Source organism: Lathyrus oleraceus, chromosome 3 (assembly GCF_024323335.1).
Source record: "Lathyrus oleraceus cultivar Zhongwan6 chromosome 3, CAAS_Psat_ZW6_1.0, whole genome shotgun sequence".
NCBI classification, from domain to species: Eukaryota; Viridiplantae; Streptophyta; class Magnoliopsida; order Fabales; family Fabaceae; genus Lathyrus; species Lathyrus oleraceus.
Genome location: NC_066581.1, coordinates 402,815,586 through 402,840,191, shown reverse-complemented (window position 1 = coordinate 402,840,191; position 24,606 = coordinate 402,815,586). Strand labels below are relative to the sequence as shown.

The 24,606-nt window shown below is 41.4% G+C and overlaps 1 protein-coding gene and 1 long non-coding RNA gene across 2 annotated transcripts; both read left to right on the top strand.

The window, feature by feature from the left end:
- The first annotated feature begins 7,909 nt into the window (after nt 1-7,909).
- Nucleotides 7,910-10,342, top strand: LOC127131455 (uncharacterized). The gene is made up of 2 exons (XM_051060375.1): nt 7,910-9,086; nt 10,092-10,342. Exons 1-2 carry the CDS (start codon nt 7,910-7,912, stop codon nt 10,340-10,342), a joined length of 1,428 nt encoding a protein of 475 aa, XP_050916332.1.
- An 11,355-nt stretch (nt 10,343-21,697) lies between these two features.
- On the top strand, nt 21,698-24,330 carry LOC127127947 (uncharacterized). The gene is made up of 2 exons (XR_007805561.1): nt 21,698-22,349; nt 23,167-24,330. It is a non-coding gene; the product is annotated as an uncharacterized LOC127127947 (long non-coding RNA).
- The last annotated feature ends 276 nt before the right edge of the window (nt 24,331-24,606 follow it).

Genomic DNA, 24,606 nt, shown 5'->3' with positions numbered 1-24,606 from the left:
ATCTGACATCTTCTCGCTCAAGGCTCCAGAGGCATTGGCAATTTCAAGAATCCTCATGTAAAATTCATGAATATTTTCATCTTCTTTCATTCTTAAGTTTTCAAACTTGGAGGTGAGCAGCTGAAGTCTAGACATCTTTACCCTAGATGTGCCTTCATGAGTGATCTTGAGAGTGTCCCAAGCCTCTTTGGCTATTTTGCAGTTATTTATCAGCTTGAAAATATTCTTGTCCACTCCATTGAATATGGCATTCAGAGCTTTAGAGTTTCCAAGAGCAAGATATCCTCCTCCTTGGACCATTGTTCTTCAGGCTTCTTCTCAGTGGTGACTTCTCCTTCTTTAGTAATGACAGGATGCACCCAACCTGTTAGCACAGCTTTCCAAGCCTTGTTATCAAGGGATTTCAGAAACGCTACCATTCTCGGTTTCCAATAGTCATAGTTAGAACCATCCAAAATTGGTGGCCTATGAACAGATCCTCTATCTCTCTCCATTGTACCAGAAAGTATTGCCCCTAGATCTCACCCAGAACCAGAGCAGGATGCCTGCTCTGATACCAATTAAAATTCTGGTATCAGATATAAGATGTCGAAGGTAATATCACGATACTGATATCTGTTAATACACAATGGATAAATAAACAGAATTGAAAAGCAAATCACACAAGCAATTGTTAACCCAGTTCAGTGCAACTCACTTACGTTTGGGGGCTACCAAGCCAGGAAGGAAATCCACTAAAATAGAACTAGTTCAAAGACTATCCGTACACTTCACCAAGTTACAGTCTTTCTCACCTAATCTCTACCCGTGCAATTTCTACCTAAGCACTCTTAGATATGAGAACCCACTCACTTCCCTTACAATCACAAACCTGTGATCTTAAACAACAATCCCTTGTGAAAAGAAAATACTTTTCAATTACAATATTCTTGATTTTACTTCACAGTTTCAATCAAGAAGACACACTCTTGAACTTGCTTCAAAGCTTTGATCAAGAAGACAAATCAGTCCAATTCAATCATCTATGGATGACTTGAATGACCTACAGACACAAACCCTAGCTCTCTCTCTAAATATCGCTCATTATTGGTTGTGTGTACAATCAGGTTTTCTAAGTCCCTTTTTATAAAAACATTGGACAGCTTGAAAACCCTAAATATATTTTCCAATTAAATCTTTTCATATCAGCTGTAAAGATCTCCTTGGAAAATAAACAAATCTGGTTGATATCCCTGATAGATTGCGCCATCTAGCCATATCTTCAATCAACCAATGATTGCCACCAATTGTGCAATCACAAAACACCAGACATTCATACTGAATGTTCTGTGTACAGGATGTCATGACATCGGGTCTGACATCTGGAAAAATCCTGCATAATCCAGTTTCCTTTTATAGCAGGTACAGCCATATCAGTTACCATGACAATGAGTATGTCAACTGAAACAATCCTACAGCATATGTCTTCCATATAAGCTCCAGCAGGTACACCTAATATCAGAAGCCTTGTCTTTATATGTGGCATTATGAAACAATCCTGCTTGCATATCTTCTTTAACTCCAGCAGGTACATAGGATATCTCATGTTAAGACATCACACATAACATCTTGTGAACACTCTTTGTTTTACCAAAATTGCTGCCAACACTTAGAATCCACAAGAAGAAAGATGGAACTTTCCTATGTTGTGCTCCAATATTGCACATATGGATGAAGACTCACATGCCGCCAACCGGTCCCTTCGTGTCTAAAGATCTCCCTTGGTGCCAGAAGTTTGCGTCACTCTCGTCCAGTACCGTCCAGTGGTATAAAAGGGAGTGGGAAACCCAAAACATCATTCTCAGATGTGGAGGATTTCCGAATGTACCCTTAATAGGCACATATGGATGTATTAATTACAATCTTGTGTTGTGCATGAGGCAGTTTGGACACGCGATGAATGGGCCCCCTAAAGAGGAAGACTTAGCCCCTTTTGTCATCAACACAGTTAATCCACTCAACCCAGCGATGAGAAAAGTAAGGCAAGCCTGGAACAAGATTGTTAGAAATGGTCCGGAGCTTGGCAAGAAGAACGTCATTGCTAGAGAACCGTATGTGAAATGGGCAAAAGAGAGGGCCCGAATGGTCAAGATGCCTTTCTACTACGAGTCCACATCTCTCCCTCCAGTGCTTGAACCTGAGCCCATCTTACAAGAGGATGTCGACAAACTCACCAGTAAGATAAGTGAGCTCGAACTAGAAAATACCCGCTTACGACTCCAACTCATCAAGGAGAAGCAAAGGGGGGATGATCTAGAAGACGAAGGCAAAGAGGTGAAGACCTTGTATGAGACCAGTAAAAAGAGGGAAAGGGAGGAAAAAGGTAAGAAAGAATGGGGCGGCGGTGCTCTCCTAGGAGCAAATTCAGAGCTTGATGGACGAAACAACGAACTGGACCGAGCATGGCGTGTTGTTCGAGACTTGGAAAGAATTCTAGAGCTTACCAATAGGGATAAGAAGACCGCCAAGGAAGATTACGAAGCTCAGATCAGCGAATTGAGAAAGACCATCAAAGAATATCAAGATCACGTAGCCCGCGAGAAACTGGAAAAGGAGAAGATACACCGAGCCTACCTTCACGAAAAATTTCAGCTAGAAAGGGCTCATGAGAAGATCCGAAGCATGAAAGCTAGAATCATTGATGAAGAGTATCAAGAGATGAGGGATAGATGCCTATATTGGGAAAATGCTTACCAAAGAGCCGAAGAAGCTATAGCTGAGAGGGATGCCATCATTGGAAACCTGCAAGGGTTATATAATGAATGGAGGGACAAGTATGCTAACATGGCGGTTCTGACCAACTATGCCCTCCAGGACTTCCTTGATAAGCTGAAGGAGGAAGATCAGATCACGTGTCCTGATAATACGCCTCATCAAGTTTACAACTTTGTGAAATTTTGTAAGAAGACCATGGTTGAGCTGATCACAGATGTCGAAGCTCTCCGAAGTGCTCAAGGGGTGACCTTTCAAGTCAATTTGTAGTCTATTTATGATGTAATACAAAAAGGATTGTCTCTTTGATTTCCTTGTACCTGTTATAAAAAAAATGTATGAATGAATGAGGCTTTATGGTTCCATCTTGTGTGTGTCATTATTTTTTTGATTGCAATGCTAACTGTCTAAATTGTTCCTCGCAATAAATAACACGACAATTAAGAGCTTTGCCAGAAAAATATAATAACAAAAAACCAAATCATGCATCATTCTGCATAACATAAAAGCAAAACAAGGAACTTACCACTTGATCTTTCTCTCATCCAGAAATAGCAAACTAACTTCTCAACACCGGTACAACACCCGCAGCAAGCAGAAAACACTCATGGATCAGCTTGAACAAAACCAGAGCACTCTGAGGGAGGAAATGTTCGGTATGCGCGCCCAGATGGGGAAACTGATGGAGACCCTCCAAGTCGTGGCCAGGGGCCAAGAAGTCATTTCTAGGAGCCACGAGAAACTCTGCTTGGCCAATCAGAGAGCTGCTGCTAATACTCCTGTGTCGCCACCTTGCAACCCTCCAATCCAGATCCCTATGGGACCGCTAGGAGGTGCACCCCCACTTGGAGGAGGAGGTCCAGTGAACCCAAATCATGTTGTTCCCCCTGGCTTCGAGGTGGACGATCAGAATGACGCCTTCTACAACCCCAGGGAGGAATCGATCTATGATGCTTTCGGACCAACCAGTGTTGAAATCGACAGAAAGTTCTGGGCCATAGAGGAGAAAATGAAGGCCATGAAGGGACCCAGTGCCTTCGGCTTGGATGCTGCTGAGATGTGTTTGGTGTCGGAAATTCAAATACCCGCCAAATTCAAGGTACCTACCTTTGAAAAATATCAGGGGGTCAACTGTCCCAGGACACACATCCGAGCATACTGTAGGAAGATGGTTGCATACTCGAGAGATGAGAAACTACTCATGCACTTCTTCCAAGACAGCCTAAGTGGGGCTTCCTTGGAATGGTACATGCAGTTGGAGAGTACAACTATCCGAACTTGGAAGGATCTAGCGGAGGCATTCCTGAAACATTATCAGTACAACACGGATATGGCTCCGAATCGGACCCAACTCCAAAGCTTAACACAAAAATCTGAGGAATCTTTCAAGGAATACACCCAGCGCTGGAGAGAGCTGGCGGCTAGGGTTCAACCTCCACTCTTGGAGAAAGAGCTTATCGATATGTTCATGGGGACGCTCCAAGGACCCTATTATGAGAAGATGGTAGGGAGGACCTCGATTGGATTCTCTGATATGGTGGTCGTCGGAGAAAGAATCGAGAGCGGACTGAAAAGTGGGAAAATACCAAGTGTTGTTGGCCCGTCTAATGGGGAAAAGAAACCATATGTCGGTTTTGCCAGGAAAAAAGAGGGGGAGACTAACAACACGTTAGTGGCCAGAGGGAGAGGCAGAGCACATCGGGTCCCCTATCAGCAGGTGGCTGCCGTAGCACCTGGCCCATACCAGCAGGTGGCCGCCATGGCACCCAATCCGTATCATCAACCCTTCACCGTGCCAACCGGTTAGAATATGGGTCAACAGCCAAATCATTACCAACAACAGTATGCTCCTCCACAACAACAATACTACCCGCCAGGACAACAGAGGATAAGGAAGTTTGATCCTATTACAACCACTTACACTCGCATGCTGCCATATTTGCTCAAGGGGTCGCTAGTGCAATTAAGGGAACTAAAGCCTCCAACGGTACTACCACCTGGATATGACGCGGATGCTCACTGTGAATTTCATATGGGAGCACCCGACCATACGATTGAAAACTGCAGAGCTTTTAAACACAAGGTGCAGGATCTGATTGATTCCAAAGCCATTACGTTCGCACCTAATGGCCCTAACACCAATAACAATCCAATGCCGCAACACGCTGATCCCTCCGTGAGCGTGATTGAGGAAGAAAAGATGGTGAAGCAATGCGTAGGGGATATAAGAACTCCGTTGGCTATTGTCAAAGAGCAATTACTAATGAATGAGGTACATCCCGGGTGTGATGCCAAGTGTGAAGACTGTTTGATGAATCCCCAAGGATGTGAGAAGCTGAAGGTCGGTATCCAGAGGTTGATTGATCAGCAAGCATTAATAGTGGAATAGATTCCCGCTAGTAATGAAGTAGACATGCTCGAAATTCCATATGATCCCGTACGAGTACCTATCGAGATCCCTTATGATCCGGTTCCAGTGCCTGCTACAGCATACCCAATCACACCACTTGTGATTACGGTCCCTGCTCCATTCGCTTTTGATAACACAAAAGCAGTGTCATGGAATTACGACTCGAAGAAGCTAGTGTGAATGTCACTGGAGCCGGGGGCATAACCCGTAGTGGTAGGGTATTCGCACCAACATCTCCTGCAGGCGGCGTTGATCAAGGAACTTCAAACAGAAACCCTGGAAAACAAGTGGCAAATGATGATGGCCGAGGGCCAAATACAGCAGAAAAGGCAAATCCTAATGATGAAGTGGAGGAATTTCTCCACCTTATCAAGAAAAATGACTACAAGGTGGTTGATCAACTCAATCAAACACCGTCAAAGATATCCATGCTTGCACTCTTGATGAGTTCAGAGGCGCATCGAGAAGCTCTGATGAAGTTCTTAAGGGCCGCACATGTCCCTCAAGAAATATCAGTAAACCAGTTCGAAGCTGTGGTGGCCAACATATCTGCAAGTAGATGTCTAGGGTTCAACGATGATGAATTGCCACCTGAAGGTAGGAATCACAACAAGGCGCTCCATATTTCTATCGAATGTGTGGACACGGTCTTGTCCAAGGTATTGGTGGATACTGGATCTTCATTAAATGTCCTACCCAAGAACTCGCTTTCCAAGCTAACCATTGAAGGATTGGTGATGAAGCTTAGCTCACTCATTGTGAGAGCATTTGATGGGTCAAGGAGGACAGTAATAGGAGAGGTGGATCTCCCCATGAAGATATGGCCTCACATCTTCTTTATCACCTTTTATGTGATGGACATTTACCCCGCTTACAGTTGTCTCCTGGGACGTCCATGGATCCATTCGGCTGGCGCCGTAACCTCAACCCTACACCAAAGGTTGAAGTTCATGATTGGAAGCAATATGGTAGTGGTGGAAGGGGAAGAAGATATAGTGGTGAGCCATCTAGCATCATTCAGGTATGTCGAAGTGGGAGGAGAGATTCATGAGACTCCTTTCCAAGCCTTCGAAGTAGTGAACATGGAGATGACACCACCGGTGAAAGTAGCTCCGGGCGCAGAACTCCCTATGACTTCATGGAAGGACGCTAAGACTATAATCCAGGCTGGACACCCCACAGGTTGGGGCAGAGTACTTGATTTGCCTGTAAACAAAGATCGATCTGGGTTGGGGTTCCGTGATCACCAAAAGACTCAGAAGCCAAACATTGCTGATACGAACAAAGGGCCGATTCCCGCAATACTAGACACTTTTACTAGTGTGGGGCACCTCGGAGATGACTCCGTCTGTGTGACAGAAGCAGAGAGAAGCCTTCCAGAAGAAGCATGCCTTGTGTACCAGAGGGCCGAAGGACAAACACTCAACAATTGGACTGCCGTGGATATGCCAGAAGTCACCTTCATTGAAGAGTAATTTTCCTTGTTTTGCTTTAAAAGCTCTGCGCCCTGCCCAAGGCGTAGAGTAAAATTGTAGGGCCCCCCATACTTTCAAACAAAGTTTATCAATGAATAAAATAAGCGCCTTTGCATTCAATTTGTGCTCTCTGTCGTTCATTTTTATTGTTTTGTTTTTATTGGCAAAAAAAATGTATGGCAATGTTTTTCGTTTTTTGTCTTTTCCATCCTACCGTCCTAAAATAAAACATAAATCATGCAGATCCGCGTCAAGTTCCATTGATAATCAAACTGTTATAGCCCAATATGACTTCGATAGTCCGATTTACCAAGCTGATGAAGGCGGTGAGGAAGATTGTGAACACCCCGAAGAGTTGTCCAGGCTTTTACAACAGGAATCAAGAGTCATCCAACCGCATCAAGAGACAGTAGAAATTGTGAACCTCGGGTCAAAGGAGGAAAAGAAAGAAGTTAGGGTAGGTGCAGCCCTTGATGACGAGGTGAAAGGAAAGTTGATCAAACTCTTGCGAGAGTATATGGATGTATTCGCCTGGTCTTATCAAGATATGCCAGGACTAGATACGGATATTATGGTGCATCGATTACCTCTCAAAGAAGAATGCTCCCCGGTGAAGCAGAAATTGAGAAGGACTCGTCCTGACATGGCCATTAAGATCAAAGAAGAGGTCCAGAAGTAATTGGATGCAGGTTTTCTGGCAGTGGCAAGTTATCCTCAGTGGATGGCTAACATTGTACCTATGCCAAAGAAAGATGGTAAAGTACGCATGTGCATTGATTACCGAGACTTGAATAAGGAGAACCCTAAAGACGATTTCCCGTTACCTCACATCGATGTGTTGGTAGACAATATGGCCCAATTCTCGGTATTTTCCTTCATGGATGGGTTCTCTGGATACAATCAAATAAAAATGGCACCAAAGGACATGGAGAAGACCATGTTCATCACCCATTGGGGCACTTTTTGTTACAAAGTGATGCCATTCGGCTTAAAGAATGTGGGTGAGACATATCAGCATGTAATGGTCACTCTCTTTCATGATATGATTCATAAAGAGATTGAAGTATATGTTGACGATATGATCGCGAAATCCCAAACTGAGGAGGAGCATTTGGTTCATCTCGAGAAACTATTCGCACGGTTAAGGAAGTTCCGTCTGAGGTTAAATCCAAATAAGTGCACATTTAGGGTAAGATCTGGCAAGTTGCTAGGTTTTATCGTAAGCCAATGAAGCATTGAAGTCGATCCCGACAAAGTTAAAGCAATACAGAACATGCCAGCACCGAAAAATGAGAAAGAGGTTCGTGGATTCTTGGGGCGATTGAACTACATAGCTAGATTCATATCTCACCTCACGACCACTTGCGAGCCGATATTCAAATTACTCCGTAAGGATCAAGCAATCGAGTGGAATGACAAATGCCAGAATGCATTTGAGAAGATAAAAGAATACTTACAAGAACCACCGATCTTGATGCCGCCTGTTCCAAGAAGACCTCTTATTATGTACCTCACGGTTCTTGAGGGATCGATGGGGTGTGTTCTCGGACAGCATGATGAGACGGGTAGAAAAGAGCATGCGATTTACTACCTGAGTAAAAAGTTCACAGACTGCGAAAGCAGGTACTCATTGCTCGAGAAGACGTGTTGTGCATTGGCTTGGGCCGCCAAACGCTTGAGGCAGTATATGATGAAACATACAACTCTCTTGATATCCAAAATGGATCCTATCAAGTATATATTTGATAAGCCTGCTCTCACAGGAAGAGTTTCTCGGTGGCAGATGGCGTTAACAGAGTATGACATCCAATACGTCACACAAAAAGTCATCAAAGGTAGCGTGTTGTCTGACTACGTGGCTCATCAACCAATGGATGACTACCAGCCCATGCGCTTTGACTTTCCGGACGAGGACATCATGTTTGTCAGAGATTGGGGTGTTCTAGAACCAGAAAGGGGACCAGAACCAGAATCGCGATGGGCGGTCGTGTTCGATGGAGCCTCTAATGCTCAAGGAAATGGAATAGGGGCAATCATCACCTCCCCAACTGGGTTTCATCTCCCTTTCACTACGAGACTATGTTTCGACTTCACCAATAATATGGCAGAATACGAAGCATATATCTTCGGTTTGGAAGCGGCTATTAACTTAAAGATCAAGATCTTAGAAGTCTATGGAGATTCCACGTTAGTAATCAGCCAAATCAGAGGAGATTGGGAAGTTCGTGATCCAAAGTTGATCCCCTACAGAGAACATGTCTTGAAGCTGATATCGTATTTCGATGAAGTTACATTCCATCATATTCCCCGAGCGGAAAATCAATTGGCTGATGCTCTAGCCACCTTGGCTTCCATGTTTAAGGTCAAATGGAAGAATGAAGCACCTTCTTTCCAAATTGATTACTTGGATGAGCCAGCGTACTGTTTAGCGGCTGAAGAGGAATCAGACGGTCACCCCTGGTTCCACGACATCAAAAAGTATCTAGAGAAGCAAGAGTATCCAGAGGATGCATCCATTACGGACAAGAAGTACCTTCGAAAGCTCTCGGCTAAGTTCTTCTTAAGCGGAGAAGTGTTGTACAAGAGAAATTACGACTTGGTCTTGCTCAGATGCGTGGATAGACACGAAGCAGACCGGATCATAATGGAAATACACGAAGGATCCTTCGGTACGCACGCCAGTGGGCACACTATGGCAAAAAAGATCTTGAGGGCAGGTTATTACTGGATGACGATGGAGATCGACTATCATCGACACATCCAGACATGTCATAAATGCCAGACTTATGCAGACAAGATCCATGTGCCACCGGTTTCGCTCAATGTCTTGACATCACCATGGACGTTCGCCATGTGGGGCAATCGACGTAATTAGGCGTATTGAGCCAACTGCCTCGAACGGGCATCACTTCATCCTTGTGGCCATCGACTATTTCACCAAATGGGTGGAGGCAGTCTCGTATGCAAATGTCACGAAGCAAGTGGTGGCTCGCTTCTTGAAGAAGGAAATCATATGTCGGTATGGAATCCCTAATAAGATCATCACGGACAACGGGTCTAACCTCAACAACAAAATGATGAAAGAATTGTGTAAGGATTTCAAGATCGAGCATCACAATTCATCATTGTATCGCCCAAAGATGAATGGGGCAGTTGAGGCAGCCAATAAGAACATCAAAAAGATTATTCAGAAGATGGTGTAAACATACAAAGACTGGCATGAAATGCTTCCGTTTGCTTTACATGGATACCGTACATCGGTACGTACTTCCACTAGGGCAACGCCGTTCTCGCTAGTGTATGGAATGGATGCAGTGCTACCTATCGAAGTAGAGATTCCTTCCTTGAGAATATTAACAGATGTTAAGCTGGACGAAGTCGAATGGGTGCAAGCAAGGTTGGATCAACTTAACCTCATTGATGAGAAACGCCTGACGTCCATATGCCACGGACAGTTATATCAGAGGCGTTGAAGAGAGCTTTTGACAGAAAGGTTCGCCCCCGAAACCTTGAGGTTGGGGACTTGGTGATAAGAAAGATTCTGCCTATTCATCCTGATTTGCGTGGAAAGTGGACACCCAACTACGAAGGTCCTTATGTGGTAAGGAAGGTTTTCTCTGGAGGAGCTTTAATCCTATCAACCATGGATGGTGACGATCTCCCATCCCCCGTAAATGCTTACGCAATAAAAAAGTACTTCGCCTGATAAACCCGCTAAGTTGATCCTTAGGGACAATTTAGGCAAAAAAGGGTATCCCGGTGGATCGTAAAAAGAAAAGGGTCCAGGCAAAAGTTAGGGATAAATCAAAAAAGAAAATGAACCCGCTAAGTTGGTCCTTATGGGGCGACTTAGGAAAAAAAAGGGCATCCTGGCAGGCCGAAAACCCGAAAGGGCGGTCTAGGCAAAAGTTAGGGATTATATAAAGGCAAGTGGCGGCAGTTCGGGAAGGATCTTCGTACCCCGTCATCATGAACGAGGGAATTCCATAAAGGGAGGATTGATCCAATCACCGTGTTCGGAAGCGAAGAAACAGGATATCCGAGGACATAAGGGCTATAGCAAGATGAGAACCCAATGGAGGCTTAAGTCATTGTAACTATCTTTTCCATTTTTCGCAATTACCTCTTTAAGGAATTGCTTCCTATTGTAAATCACCCGTTTCGCGGGTTCATCATCAATAAAGAAAAGTATTATCATTCAGATATGCTCAGTCTTTTATAGTTTTCTTTTTTGTTTGCAAAGATGAATAAAACTTGTTAGTAAATAATGCTTTGAAAATAGTGGGGAAATAACAATAATACGTTCAAGGCAAGCATGAAGTTGCTCTTCTGTGAGAAGTGTCTGAAGGATAATCATTGTGTCCAAGATATGATGGTCCGGTCCATGTAGGATGTTTGACCCAGGAGTCTCGCCCTGGTTCAGTTGATTCCTCATGGAGAAAGATAGTTAGCCTGGTGGCTCAAATCCAGCTGGGATGTTCCGGGAGGCCCGAGGCTTGCTCAGTGTTATCCGTGACCCAGGAGACCGTGATGTTGGGAAGTCAGATCCCCGTGCCATTTCCTACCATGCCGTATAGCCAAAAGCTTGACCCCACATCAGTATTGCATATATAATAATCATGCATTACATAACATTGCATCCCCAAAAAGGACGTAGCATATTCCATCAAGATGGAGCATTATGCCATACAAAATAAACATGCATAACTTCATAAAAGTCTTTCTCGAAAGCATAAAAGAATCCTCCGTTGAGACATTCTTCCTCCCCAGTTGCGAATAATCTTCTGAAACCCTCGAGTGGTATTCCCCGCAGGTTTTTCGAAACTCCCCCTGAGGTTGCCTTTTTCAAATACCTTGGAAATCTTCAACCAGTTTCCTGGGAGGTCCCCATTTCTTTTTCAATACTCGTCCGTATTGATCTTCAACACTCGTTCGTGTTGGTCCTCTTTTCAATACCCGTCCGTATGGATTCTCAACACTCGTCTGTGTTAATCATTTCTTTGCCAATACTTGTCCGTATTGATTTTCAACACTCGTCCGTGTTGTTAACTTGTTTCTCTACTCATCCGTAGTGATCTTCTACACTCGTCCGTGTTAACCTGTTGCAATACTCGTCTGTATTGATGTTCAACACTCGTCCGTGTTGTTACCTTCTTTCAATACTCGTCCGTATTGACCTTAAACACTCTTATGTGTTAATCATTTGATTGTCAATACTCGTTTGTATTTATCTTCAACACCAATCCGTGTTAATTCTCTTTTTCAATACTCGTCTGTATTGATCTTCAACACTCCTCTGTGTTGATACATTCTCTTTCAACGCTCGTCCGTATTGGTCTTCAACACTCTTCTGTGTTGATACCTTCTTTCAATATTTGTCTGTATTGATTTTAAACACTCGTCCGTGTTAATCATTTTAGTTTCAATACTCGTCCGTATTGATCTCCCACACTCGTCCGTGTTGTTACCGTATTTCAATACTCGTCCGTATTGATTTGCAACACTCGTTCGTGTTAATCATCTGATTTTCAATACTCGTCCGTATGGATCTTCAACACTCGTTTGTGTTGATCATTTCTTTTGATACTCGACTGTATTGACTTCCAACACTCGTCTGTGTTGTTATCTTCTTTCAATACTCGTCTGTGTTGATCTACAACATTCGTCCGTGTTGGTTCTCTTGTCCTAAACACTCGTCCGTGTCGATCCTTTCTCCTTTTAATACTCTCCCATACTGATTCTCGACACTCGTTCGTGTTGTTATCTTCGTTTTCAATACTCGTCCGTATTGATCTTTAACACTCGTTCGTGTTAATCATCCCTTCTTTCAATACTCGTCCGTATTGGTCTTAAACACTCGTTAGTGTTGTTACTTTGATTTGTAATACTCGTTCGTATTGAACATCCACACTCGTCCGTGTTGGTCCTTTTTTCAATGCTCGTCTGTATTGATTTTCGATACTCGTCCATATTGAATTGATTCACTCGTCCGTGCCGATCCTCTTTCCAATACCCGTTGTATTGATCGCAACGCTCATCTGTGTTGTTAAACCCATTTTGATATTTACTTGTATTGGTATCCATCACTCGTCTGTGTTGACCTCACCCTCCTTCTTGACCTTTTGTTTGGAAGACTTTTTCCTAGTGCATAGGAGTCGTTGCCACCTATTGTGCGAGAAAATCGTATATCCCCAGCAAGACGCCTCCTTTGACTTTGCAAACGCCCATTTCTTTTACTGTCACGGGATCCTGTAGGAATACCTCGATCACCTGTTATATGCCAAAACATGATAGGGGAGATAAGAAAAGAAAAAAAGAAAAGAATGAAAAAGAGATATGAAAATAGAAAATGGAAAAAGGAAAAAGCTTAGAGAAAGACTAAAATAATCAATCATACTGCATTAGCATATGGCATATGTCATGCATACCCAACCACCCATATACCCATCTACCACATAACATTTTGATTCCCAGCAGCTGCCCTGCACAAACACTAGCTTATTCATCCCACATATCCTAGTGAAGAAGACCCTCCTTGTGACCTATCTTCACATAACTTTCCATTGGTTCCGCGTGGGCAAATTTTCCGATATTCTAGTTTTTAATCCCCTCCCACCTTGATTGTCCGGACGCCGTCACTATCCGTACATTCAGGTTCGAGAAGCTTAAATAAGGGGCAGCTGTCATACCCCAAAACTCACCCTACACCTTCACAATGTTCATCTAGGTTACTAACTTAAGCATTTGCATGTTATTAAGCATTCATTTTATTGTAATAAGCATGGCCTAACATAAGGGGACGAGTGACTTGAATTCATATCTTGGTGCTTTCTCCTAGTGGAAACTAGGATTTCTCAGCAAACTTAGGGTGGTCCCAATCAAACAACTTGGAGATGGTCTTGATGCTTGAGCAGTAGGCATATGCTTGGTGTGTCAATTGTGGCTTCTTGAGGAAGCAAAACCCTAGTTTGAGGGATCCTCACTTGGTCAAGGCTCCATAAACCCTGATCAGGTCAAACTCCTATTATGTGGCCTCCTAACCCTAATTTCAGCTGGCACATCATCATTCATGATGCTGGATCCCCTTGCTTGGTTAAATGGTATTCAACAACTTCTTGTTCCTGGTTCATTCATGTTGAGTTCTTGGTTGTGTTTCTATTCAATATGCTCATGACCATTGATTCTAGTATAAGTTCTTGGGCTCACTTCTTTCATTGACTCCCTTTCCTTCGATAGCCTTTCATCTAGACCACCCTCGTACTTAGTGTCTAGTTCATGGTTTGCTTAAGTCTATTTTAGTTGGTTGCTCTCACCCAAACCCCTTGCCATGCCTTTAGGTTTGGTCTATGTTAAGTCCTAGTTCATGACACATCTTGATCCTTGCTAAGGCCTTTGTTTCATGCTTATCGTTGATCATTCAAGTCATAACCTTGATCATCGTTTGTGATATTGTATTCAAGGCCATTTCAATCCATGTTATCCTTTCCCATTCATGTTCAGGCTATTATTGAAGTCCAGATCAAACCTATTCATTTAAGAGTTCAATTGAATGCAAGGATCATGTTCAAATCCACAAAGTCATTCATTTCAATCTTTTTCTCAAGCATGTCCATACAATGATTCTCATACAAGATTCCATATCCAAGCTTCTCCATTCATGAATATCAATTTCCATTACAAAGAATAAAATGTTCATTACAAAAAAAAAAAGAATAGAAGAACAAAATAAACACAAAATTGAAGTGTTGACCAAGGTTGACTTTGTTCAACGGTTAACTTTTTGGTCAACTTTGACCAAAGTCAACCCCATCCCAAAAACCCAAAGTCTACAATCTCTGATCCTAACCCTAGGTCTCAGTCCTATTTTGATCCTTGGTTTGACTTTTGTGACTTCAAGATTCCATTGTTATGCCATGCCATGTTCCAATCCTTTGCTTAGCCATGTTTGCTCATCCATCCAACCATGACCTGCATGATAAATAGCAACATGTGAATAAAAGTCAGAATACAAGCATGCCATCACAATCCATAATGGGTGAAGGCATGGTGAAGCAAGCCAGAATTAAAGCATGCTTGAACTGAGCCAGCATTGTGTCAATTACATGACCCTGTGACTGTGCACTTTGCTTGCCATGAAGAACCAAACCAGTGCCATTAACCCAGTTGTCCTGCAACAAAAATTTAATCCACAGATCATACTGCAGCCTATCAAATGCTGCAAAATCTAAGGCATGGATATAACCTACTGTGCAGAACCAGGTAAAGCCAACAATTGTGCCAAGCTGGATGTCTTAAACCTTACAAGTTGGAAGCATATGCTATCTGTATTGGCCATGAGCTTAAGGTTGCAGTCATACTGCAAAATGGTATTGACTACATACCTGCTGCATACCTGTACTTGACCTCACAACCTACAAAAACACCTGAACATAAGCCACAACAGACCAACTTAACACAACATCATGCATTTTGTGACAGACCACAAACACTCCATGTTGCAAAGCCAAAACAATATACCTTAGACAATTTGCAACAACTACTTGTAGACTCATCATCATGATAGTACTGCATTCTTGATCTGGTATGTGCATACCTAGTCCTACATGAAGAGTGAGATTTCTCCCAATACCATAACTACATACCAAGAGGGGACCTGGTAGCCTGCAGTAAACATGGGACTCATGATTGTTCAGCTAACTTTAACTTACTGATAACAACCAAAGTTGGAAGTGATGCATAGCAGGATAAATGGAAAAATCACCATGAAACTAAAGGATGGTTTAGGGTACCTTGCTACCATGAAAACTCAGCTTACAAGGGCATGTTATGGTCCAATCCTGCTACAACACCAAGTCAACAATGCAACCAGTTCAGGCCATGAGAATATGTTATGTTGCCAAGCTGTAAAACCAAACCAAAACATCAATGAGCAGTGCATACTTCAAGGACATGCAGGTTTAGTTCAAGACTAGAGCAACAACTCATGTACATGGGATCACATTCTGATTATTTAGCATTGTGTTCAAGAAATGCACCAGGGCAAAGGAATTTATTCCAAATAAGCCAACTGTTGCTTAACTGCTAGCTAAACCTAAGGAGGTCAAGACCTTCAGAATTGCAGCAGCAACAACGGTTGTACAACACCATTGGCTTCACTCAGAACAAGCATCACCATGGCAGGCTCATTCCATCCTAAACCTTCATATCCATAACACCATTCCGCATCAGTAATGCACAACAAGGTTAGAAGCATCGTGTGGTAGCAAGCAAAACAAATGGTAACATGTCCAATGCATATATGACCATACATACCAGATCAATGCATAATGACTAGAGTTGGAACATTTGGCTTGAGCTAAATCATATCGACCAAGCACCCCACTGCAGCTTCAGAGCTACTTGCAAAAGAGAACCAAGGTGATTCCAATGGCTACACCAGCAAAATCCATAACAGTTGGCAATGCAAGTCAAGAAATGGAACTAACATACTGTGCAGGACCAGTCGTGCTGCAGACTGACACTCAGTACCTATTGGCTGTAGACCTAACCCTTCCACCACCGTCATGGTTCTTGAATCAGTAGCATGAAGGAAAAGCACGCTGCAAGCTAGGTTGTGGCATGATGATCAAACTGTGGAACTTGAGTCATAATCATGGTATCCTACCTGTTGCACGTCCAAGGCCAAATCCAGCTGCATAATGCATGACAAGAGACTGCATATGGCATGTGATAAAACCTACAGAAACAGGGCAAGTTATACAAACATCCAAACAGTCTACAAGCCAAGACGCGAACATCGACCTGCAGCCAAGACCTCACATCCATCCAGTTTCTCCACAGTGGTGCAAATCTGCAATGCAACATTCATCCTGCAAAACAACGTTACCAAGCTCAGACCTCCAACCTTGCTCTTGCTGTAGCATAAACCTACACCATTCCAAACACCATTTAGCATCAAAGAAAATCCACTTACTCACTCTAGTGTAGTAAAAAGAAGGAGGTAGAAGCATCAAAACAATAAACAGTCCATGAAGCAAACAATCCAGTTAAGGGATCCAAACTAGTTTGGTTCAAAGCAAGTACCCAAAGTTGGGTCTTCAGCAAATAAGTCAAAGATTGAAGCATGTGCTATTCATTTTTCTAAATCCCACGTGACTTAATTCATAATTAAAACTCACATTCTCATTCACTCAACTGCCAGCTGGACGGATCAAGCGTAACAACTCAGACTCAATTCCCCAAATTACCCTCTTGGATCACGCTATAAAAGAGGCAATCATTGCCAATCATTGGGTTCAGAACTTTTCTCATCCAAAGAATCCTGCAATCATTCCCAACCCCTAGTACATGCTCATTTTCATTGTTGTGGGAGCTTCATCACTCGAAGCTCTACACGGCAGAGCTAAACCACCGATGGAAGCTTTAAAGCTCGACGATCACCATCACTCACACGCTTTGGATATGGAAGGAATATTTCAGCATTAAGAGAAGAAGAAGAGAGGCACTCAGAAGTGGATAAGAGGTGTACTTGTGACCTTCGTCATCATCGTCGCCGTCTTTGTCATCGTCCCCGATAGGTAGTTCACTTAATCCATACGCTCATGCTCTGATTCATTTGCCACAATGTTGTATCAGATTAGAGAGATCGAAGTCATCACCTGTTGGTGTTTGATTTTCACAGTATCGAGTTTAATTGTTGATAGAGTAGCTTAGGGTTCGTGTGTACTCTGTTGTAATTCGGATGGTGAGTTTAGAATTAGGAGACGTGGTTTGGAGATTCAGGACCGTGAGGTGGAGAAGACTATTTCGGTATCTAGATTTCATGATCGGAGCTCTGCCGCTGCCGGCGGTGAGCTAGCGGCGGACGCTTGTTTCATCGGTCAAAGTTGGAGGGAACATTTGAGAGGAGGGTACATGGTCTGACACGTGAGGGAGACTTTGGATCTCTTTTGTGAATCATCTTGAGCCTAGGCCCATAGAATTGGTATTCTGCACCTTGTTTTCCATTCCAGCACCCCCTATTCGGGCCTGAAACTAATCTTTCCGTCAAGGCCCATTCTGTTTTTCTGTTTAGGTCCATTGCACCTTATTTTTGTTTAATATTTGAATTGCAATTTGATTTTGGATAATTGTTTTAGTAGTTTGATTTTAACTTGATGATAGTTTTAATATTTGAATTTCAATTTGATTTTGGATAATTGTTTTAGTAGTTTGATTTTAACTTGATGATAGTTTTAATATTTGAATTTCATTTTTGATAATTGATTTAGTGGTTTGATTTTAACTTGATGATAGTTTTATTAATATTTGAATTTCAATTTGATTTTGGATAATTGTTTAGTAGCTTGATTTTAATTTTATAATAATAGAATTGTTTTAATATTTGGATTCGATTATTGATCCTCTTGATATTTGTTTTGATTAATCTTGATCTCTAACAATTAACATCTAACCATTAACTCTAACTTTTAAATTCCGCATTCTAACTCTTTTAAATTCTTGTATCTAACTCCTAACATTTTATTTTTTGTCATTTACCTTATGCACTTTTATTTTTATTTCACTTTTATTTTGCTTTTTATCATATTGTGCATCATTCATCCCATTCTAAAATGAATCTAAAAATGGTTAAGACTTTAAAAAATAAAAAAGATAATAATTTCCCAAGCATGGAGAGAACTTTGGACAATGGACTTAGAGACTCATTAGGACCCATATGCAAAAAGACCTTGGACAAATGTGACCTAACATGGAAGAAGCGTGCAAGAATCAAGAAGGATTTGTAATCTTTTAATTGTAATCTTTTACATGCTTTCCAATTTAGAACACAATTGCACACACATGGCTTTCTCTTGGGCTACCTGACAATGAAACCTTTTATTTCCTGCACTCCCTTGTACTTTACATGTACCCCCCTCCCCTTTCCGATGTACGCATTTACTTGCTTTCTTTTATTGCTTGTTAGCTACTCCTTAGGCATTAGGAACGTTCACCATTTCGCAACCAATAATCAAACCCTTGATCCAACGTCAAGTGATCCTTTTCTTAAATCAAAAACAATAAACAAACCCTTGATCCAACGTCAAGCGGTCATTTTCCAAATCAAATTCAAAAACACCATAAATGGCGATTAGGATCGTACGTCACGAGCCTTAAGCGATAAAGAAGGGATGAGACTGGAGCTTTCCTACACTCATTCTGAATGCTTCGAACACAAGACGTTTGACTTGACCGTTTGAGGTATTCACCTTTATCCATAGTCTTTAGTGCAATCCGAAATCAATAACACTTTCTCAAAAACATAAAAATAACTCAACACATTCAAACCTTTTGTTTGAGCCTTAGGGCGACACCAATCGAAAACCCTTCTTCAAGGTAATAAAATCAACAAAACAAACAAACAATTTCAAAACCACGAACTACGAAGGCTCTGATTTCTCACTTCAACAAGTGGGCACGAGGATCCAATCCTTGGCGAACACACTAATTTAAAATTTACCTCCACTCCGTATACCTTTGGCAAGCAAACATTCGATAAACAACACACACGTAAGCGCAAACATCCTAGATGGTTCCCATGGAGTACCATGGATGTGAGGGGTGCTAATACCTTCCCCTTGCATAACCGACTTCCGAACCTGTTCGTGGTTGCGACGACCATACTTTGGGGTTTTCTCGATATTTTCCCTTTCCTTTGGAATAAATAAAAACCGATGGCGACTCTGTATTTTTCACGTAGCAACAAGCGCCACGAAAAATACAGAGTCGCCACCGGATTTTATTTATTCCAAAGAAAAGGGAAAAGAGTGATAAAACCCCAAATGAGAGAAACTGTCTCGCAACCAAGAGCGGATTCGGAAGTCGGTTATGCAAGGGGAAGGTACTATCACCCCTCACATCCATGGTACTCCATGGGAACAACTTACTCGTATCAAATGCGCATGGATGTTTATTTATCTGTAATTTGCTTGCTATCGGGAATGAGATGAAAGAATAAGGTGGGAAGAGAAAATAAGTTTTAAGTTAGTATGCACGCCAAGGATTTGGGCCCTCATGCCTATGTATCCCCAAACATGCAATGAGGAAGTCAGAGCTTCTTAGTTCGGATCAAAAATTGCATATTGGTTTGGTTGTTTTTACTGAATAGTATTGACGTTCGCACGCTACTGTTCAATTGCTTGTACACTCTGTCATCTGAGCGGAAACTATTTGCTTGTTTGCGATAAAGTGGATATGCTTGGTTCGCACTCTAGCAGTTAAACATTACTTGCTCACACATGGAGGCTTAAGCTTCATTCACGGTAGAACATAAGTAACACGTCCTTATTGAAAGGTTTTGAATAGAGTGCACTAAGGCAAAAGATGATTTGATTTGTTAGGGTCGATTTTATGCATGGAGACAAGCATTAAACCCTTGGCTAAATACAGTCAACGGTCCAATAACTTGGGGGTTGAGAGGACAAGTTATCCTAACCACTCTTTTTCGTCCAAAAGAGATTTGAGTTGTGAAAGAAGTTTGGCAAGTCTAATCGTTGAAACTTAGAGGGAGACAAGTCTCGAATCCTTGACTAAGTACAATCAACAATCAAAGTACTTGGAAATCGAGAGAATAATAAAGTCCTAACTATTCTTTTTCATCCTCATAGCACCTAGATCTAACTTGTTTGAATCATTAGATGTTTTAAGGGGGGAAGTCAAGTGTCGGGTCCTCAAGCTAGGTACGGCCGACAACCTAATTACTTGAATGTTGTGTACAAGCACGTATACCTCATCATTCCAATTTGTTATGAAAATGTTTTGAAAAAGGGACTTGATGTTGGATCAAGCATTTGAATTTATTATAAAAATAACGAGTGAAGGAATGGAGGTGAGAGATAGAATGAGATCGAGAAGAGAATGGAGAATAGGTGTGAATGAATGAATCTTGGAGTGGATGGAGAATGATTGACGTTGGATCAAGCATTCACGTTGCAATGGTGTGATTTTATTCGGAAAATAACTTGACGTTGAATCAAGTACCTTTTGTTTTCTTTTGAAATGCTTTGTTTATCGTTTTGTGTTTTATCTTTGATTATTAACATGCATATCAAACTAATTAGAAATCAATAAATCTAAGTTATTACATGGTGAAGGGAGGGGGAACATTTGACCCATAATGGGGGGATGGATCCATACCATACAATGGAATGGGAATGGAAGGAAACTACAAGTTATAAACTACTAAACTATGTACCATGCCTAAGGCATACAAGTGACATGGTACTTCAAACAATACAAAGTTATTGAATGAGAATAAAATGGTTAGGATCATGGCTAGCTATAGGTGAACTTGAAACAAAACCACAAATGAGTTAGTACGGGATAAAGTTGGATGATGCTACGATATGTAAGCACATACAATGGTTAAAATCGATTCAAAAGGAAATGGATTAATCAATGAAAAGTAATCAAAAATCTATCCTATGACCAAGAAAAATGAAATTAGACATACCAAGTATTCATTACCTAAATTGAAATGGGATTTTCAATTTACAATATGATCATAAACCAATGAATCGATTAAATGGACAATTAAAGTGGATATTAATTCTATGAATTAAAATCTACCTAAACATGGATTAGGGTCCCAATTAATCAAGTGAGAAAATTAATAACCTTCATGGAGAATTGAATATAATGGTCATGATCATACAAATCAAGTCGAGTGGAAATTAACCTAAGGTCTAAACATGCTAAAATCGTGCGTCAACCATATTAATCACAACAACAATCCCCCAAAGAAGAATTATCAAAACTTAATGACTAACAATCTAATCAAACTATGTTAATAGAATGAATGTTGATTCTGGAAAATTAAGCAGATTAAATCTAATCTAAAATTTGATTAAATCTAATTTCTAATTAACTATCTAATTAGCTAATCAATTCTATTAACTAATTAATCAACCAAATTTCTAAATTCCTAAAATCTAAAAAATCAAGAACTATCCTAAATCAATTAAATCAACCCTCCAACATCAAGATTATTAAAAACAGAATTTAACCCTAAATAATTAATTGTTAATTGTGGATTAAACGGAGGATTAAGAACCAAATTAATATTGGACCCTGGGGGTGACATGAAAACGGATAGTGTATGTGTGCCAAGCTCCAAGATGAGTTCACATGCCACTCGGGTCACCGAATCCATGGCCATGTCACTACAGAGAGATTCCAAGGTTAACACAGCTCAGCATGAACATCCCTAAGAAATCAAACTCCACATTCTTCCGGCGTTCAACAATCGTCCAGAACGCGACCTTGCTTTGGCTTCGAAACGAAAAATACGAAAAACTCACGCTAAAGATTGAAACACAAACTCACCTTCGGTGGCTGTTCGAATCAACATGAATTTGAAATCGACTTCTCCGATCTGTTTTGTCGTCGGTGACGCGTTGAATGAACAATGACGATGATGCTCCGATTCGAAATTTCGACGCAAGGTTATGATCTTCTCCTTTGGTTATGCTCCGTCGTCATCGTCCGTCGATTCTGTTATGGCGTCGTCGCTTTGACGTTGCATGGTATAAGTGTTGCGAGTCGTTATTGCCGATGGATTGTGCTGTGGCGTTGCAGTGAAGAGGGAAAGGCGTTGGATCCTTTCTTTGAAGAGGGAAGATAATCGCTTCTGAGTTCCGCCGAATCCCGAACAATGAAGTCCTTTCCCTGAAACCGTGAGTTTTCTCCTTCTTCTTTTTTCGGTAAAAGTTCTCTCTTCTTCTGCTTCGATTTTCTTCTGTTTGTGGACCGGATTGTTGTTCACCTCTTCTCTCTTGCTGCTTCTGTTATTGCAAGTTCCATCTTTGCAGAATTTGTGTTGTTGTCGCGCCTTCAGAGGAGCGAGGTTGAGGGTTCAAAAAATAAAGAGTGACGGAAAGGTTCTCAGTTGCAGAGGTGATGGATTCAGTTGGAAAATTGGAAGAAGGTTAAAGAGTTTTTTTTTCAGAGGTGATGAGTCGGGTTTTTGATTGGAGGTTGAATGATGGTTCCGACCAATGGTCGAAGAGTGGAGAGGATGGAGTAGAGAGTGGAGTGGTTCAGAACTTCCTGGAAGCTATCCTTGTGAGGTTCTTGAGGGAAGTTCCTTATGAAGCTTCTTTGTTATGATTATCCGTTTCTCGATTCAGAATTGGTTGTAGCAGTTAGAAGTGTGATTGAAGGTTGATGGTTGAGTGTGAATGGTTGCGGGATTCTGTTTTTAAAGGGGCTTGTTGTTGATTGAAGATTATTTGGAAGGGTGGTTAGAGAATCGGTTAGGTCTGTTGTTAAGGGAAGTTGTGAAGATTGCGCTTGGTTGGAGGGAGTTTTAGAATCGGTTTTTCTGTTGAGTGATCATTCTTTAGTTAGAGTTAGTTGGAGGTTGTTATAACAGTTGGGATTTGAAGACTCTAAGGGAGTGGTTCAGTTTCAGTTTTTTTTCCGGGTTATTTCAGTTATGAACATTAGCTATATTGCAGGTTTGTTGATACTGTTTGTTATGATTTTGCGCAGGACTTGACATTGCTATGCTTGGACTGCACGAACTCGGTCTACATCGATTATGTGGAGTGCTAAGGATTTGAGGATCATACACTTCAACCCTCTTTCCATTCTATTGCTATGTTTCCGCAGGGTATTTGTTGTACCGACCATTGGCTGAAAACAATGCCCTTGGATCCGGAGGAGCGGAGATTTTCAAATTCATTCAAAGGACCAGTTACCTTGCATGACTCTACCCGGTTCTCCTCGATATCCACCTGAAGTCGAATCTCAGTAGGGGCGGTGATAACATCCTGCTTGCTGACCATTTTCCTACAAACAGGACATAAACCAGAGGTAGAATTTCGCCAACTTGTCAAGAGGCATTCCTGGCAAAGGCGGTGAGCACATGGTGTCAACACTGCATCTTCAAATGCTTCAAGACATATTGGACACTCTCCCTGTTCCCTTTACGTAGCTCTTCCATAACTTCATGAACATAAGCTCGTGAGAGTGCACCTTTTTCTTCACCTTCTGAAGCATTACTGGTTCCTTTGACTGTTTTGTATATTGTTGAACGAATTTTGTTACTAGCGAGTACTGTTGTGGTTTTGAGCGATTTTAGATCACCTTAGAATCCTTCTCTTTTCCATTTTTGCAGGTTTTCTCCTTTATGCTATTGGAGCTGTTTTTGATTTGTTGCTGCGTATTGATTGTTGTCTTCGTTTTGCTTCGCCCTAGCTTGCGTTGTAGCTTATTGTAGCTTACGTGGGCTGCATTTTGTATTGCAGCATCGTGGCTTTTCCATTTCAGCTTGTAGTTTTATTCCTGGTTTTGGTGAAGTGATTCTGTTGGGCTGCATTGCACCATGGGTAAAAATCCAAGATTCCGACTTTGGTTCGTTGCGGTTTCAGCTTTTCATCTGGTTTTGATTAAGCTTGAAATGACGGTGAATGAAATGTGCGACTAATGGACTGTTATGCATGAGCTACCCCAGAATTTTTGGATTTTTGGAATGCTTTTGATCTGAAATTTTGGGATTCAAGATTGTGGTAATGTAGGATTTAAATGATTGTAAGAAATGTTGCAAATTTGAAATTGAATGCATGGGAAATTGAGTTGTATTAAAATTGGTTAAATGCTGTGGAATTGGAATGTTTGAAATTGAATGTAATGAGTGATTAAATTGTATTAAAAGTGGTTAAATGCTTTATTAGAAATGAATGTGAAATTGTTTAGTTAGATTAAGGGATATTCAATGCAATATGGATATTTGTTTTAAAGGTGGATATGAATTAATTGGTTTGGAAAAAGAATTAAATGGTTAAATGGATTGTTTTAGAAATTAGGAATTAGTAAAATGAAATATGGATTTGGAAAGAGGATTAGGATTACTAATGGATTTGTATTGTGAAAATGGATTTTAAAAAAAGGTTATGGATATGCAAATGGGTTATTGAAAATTATGGATCA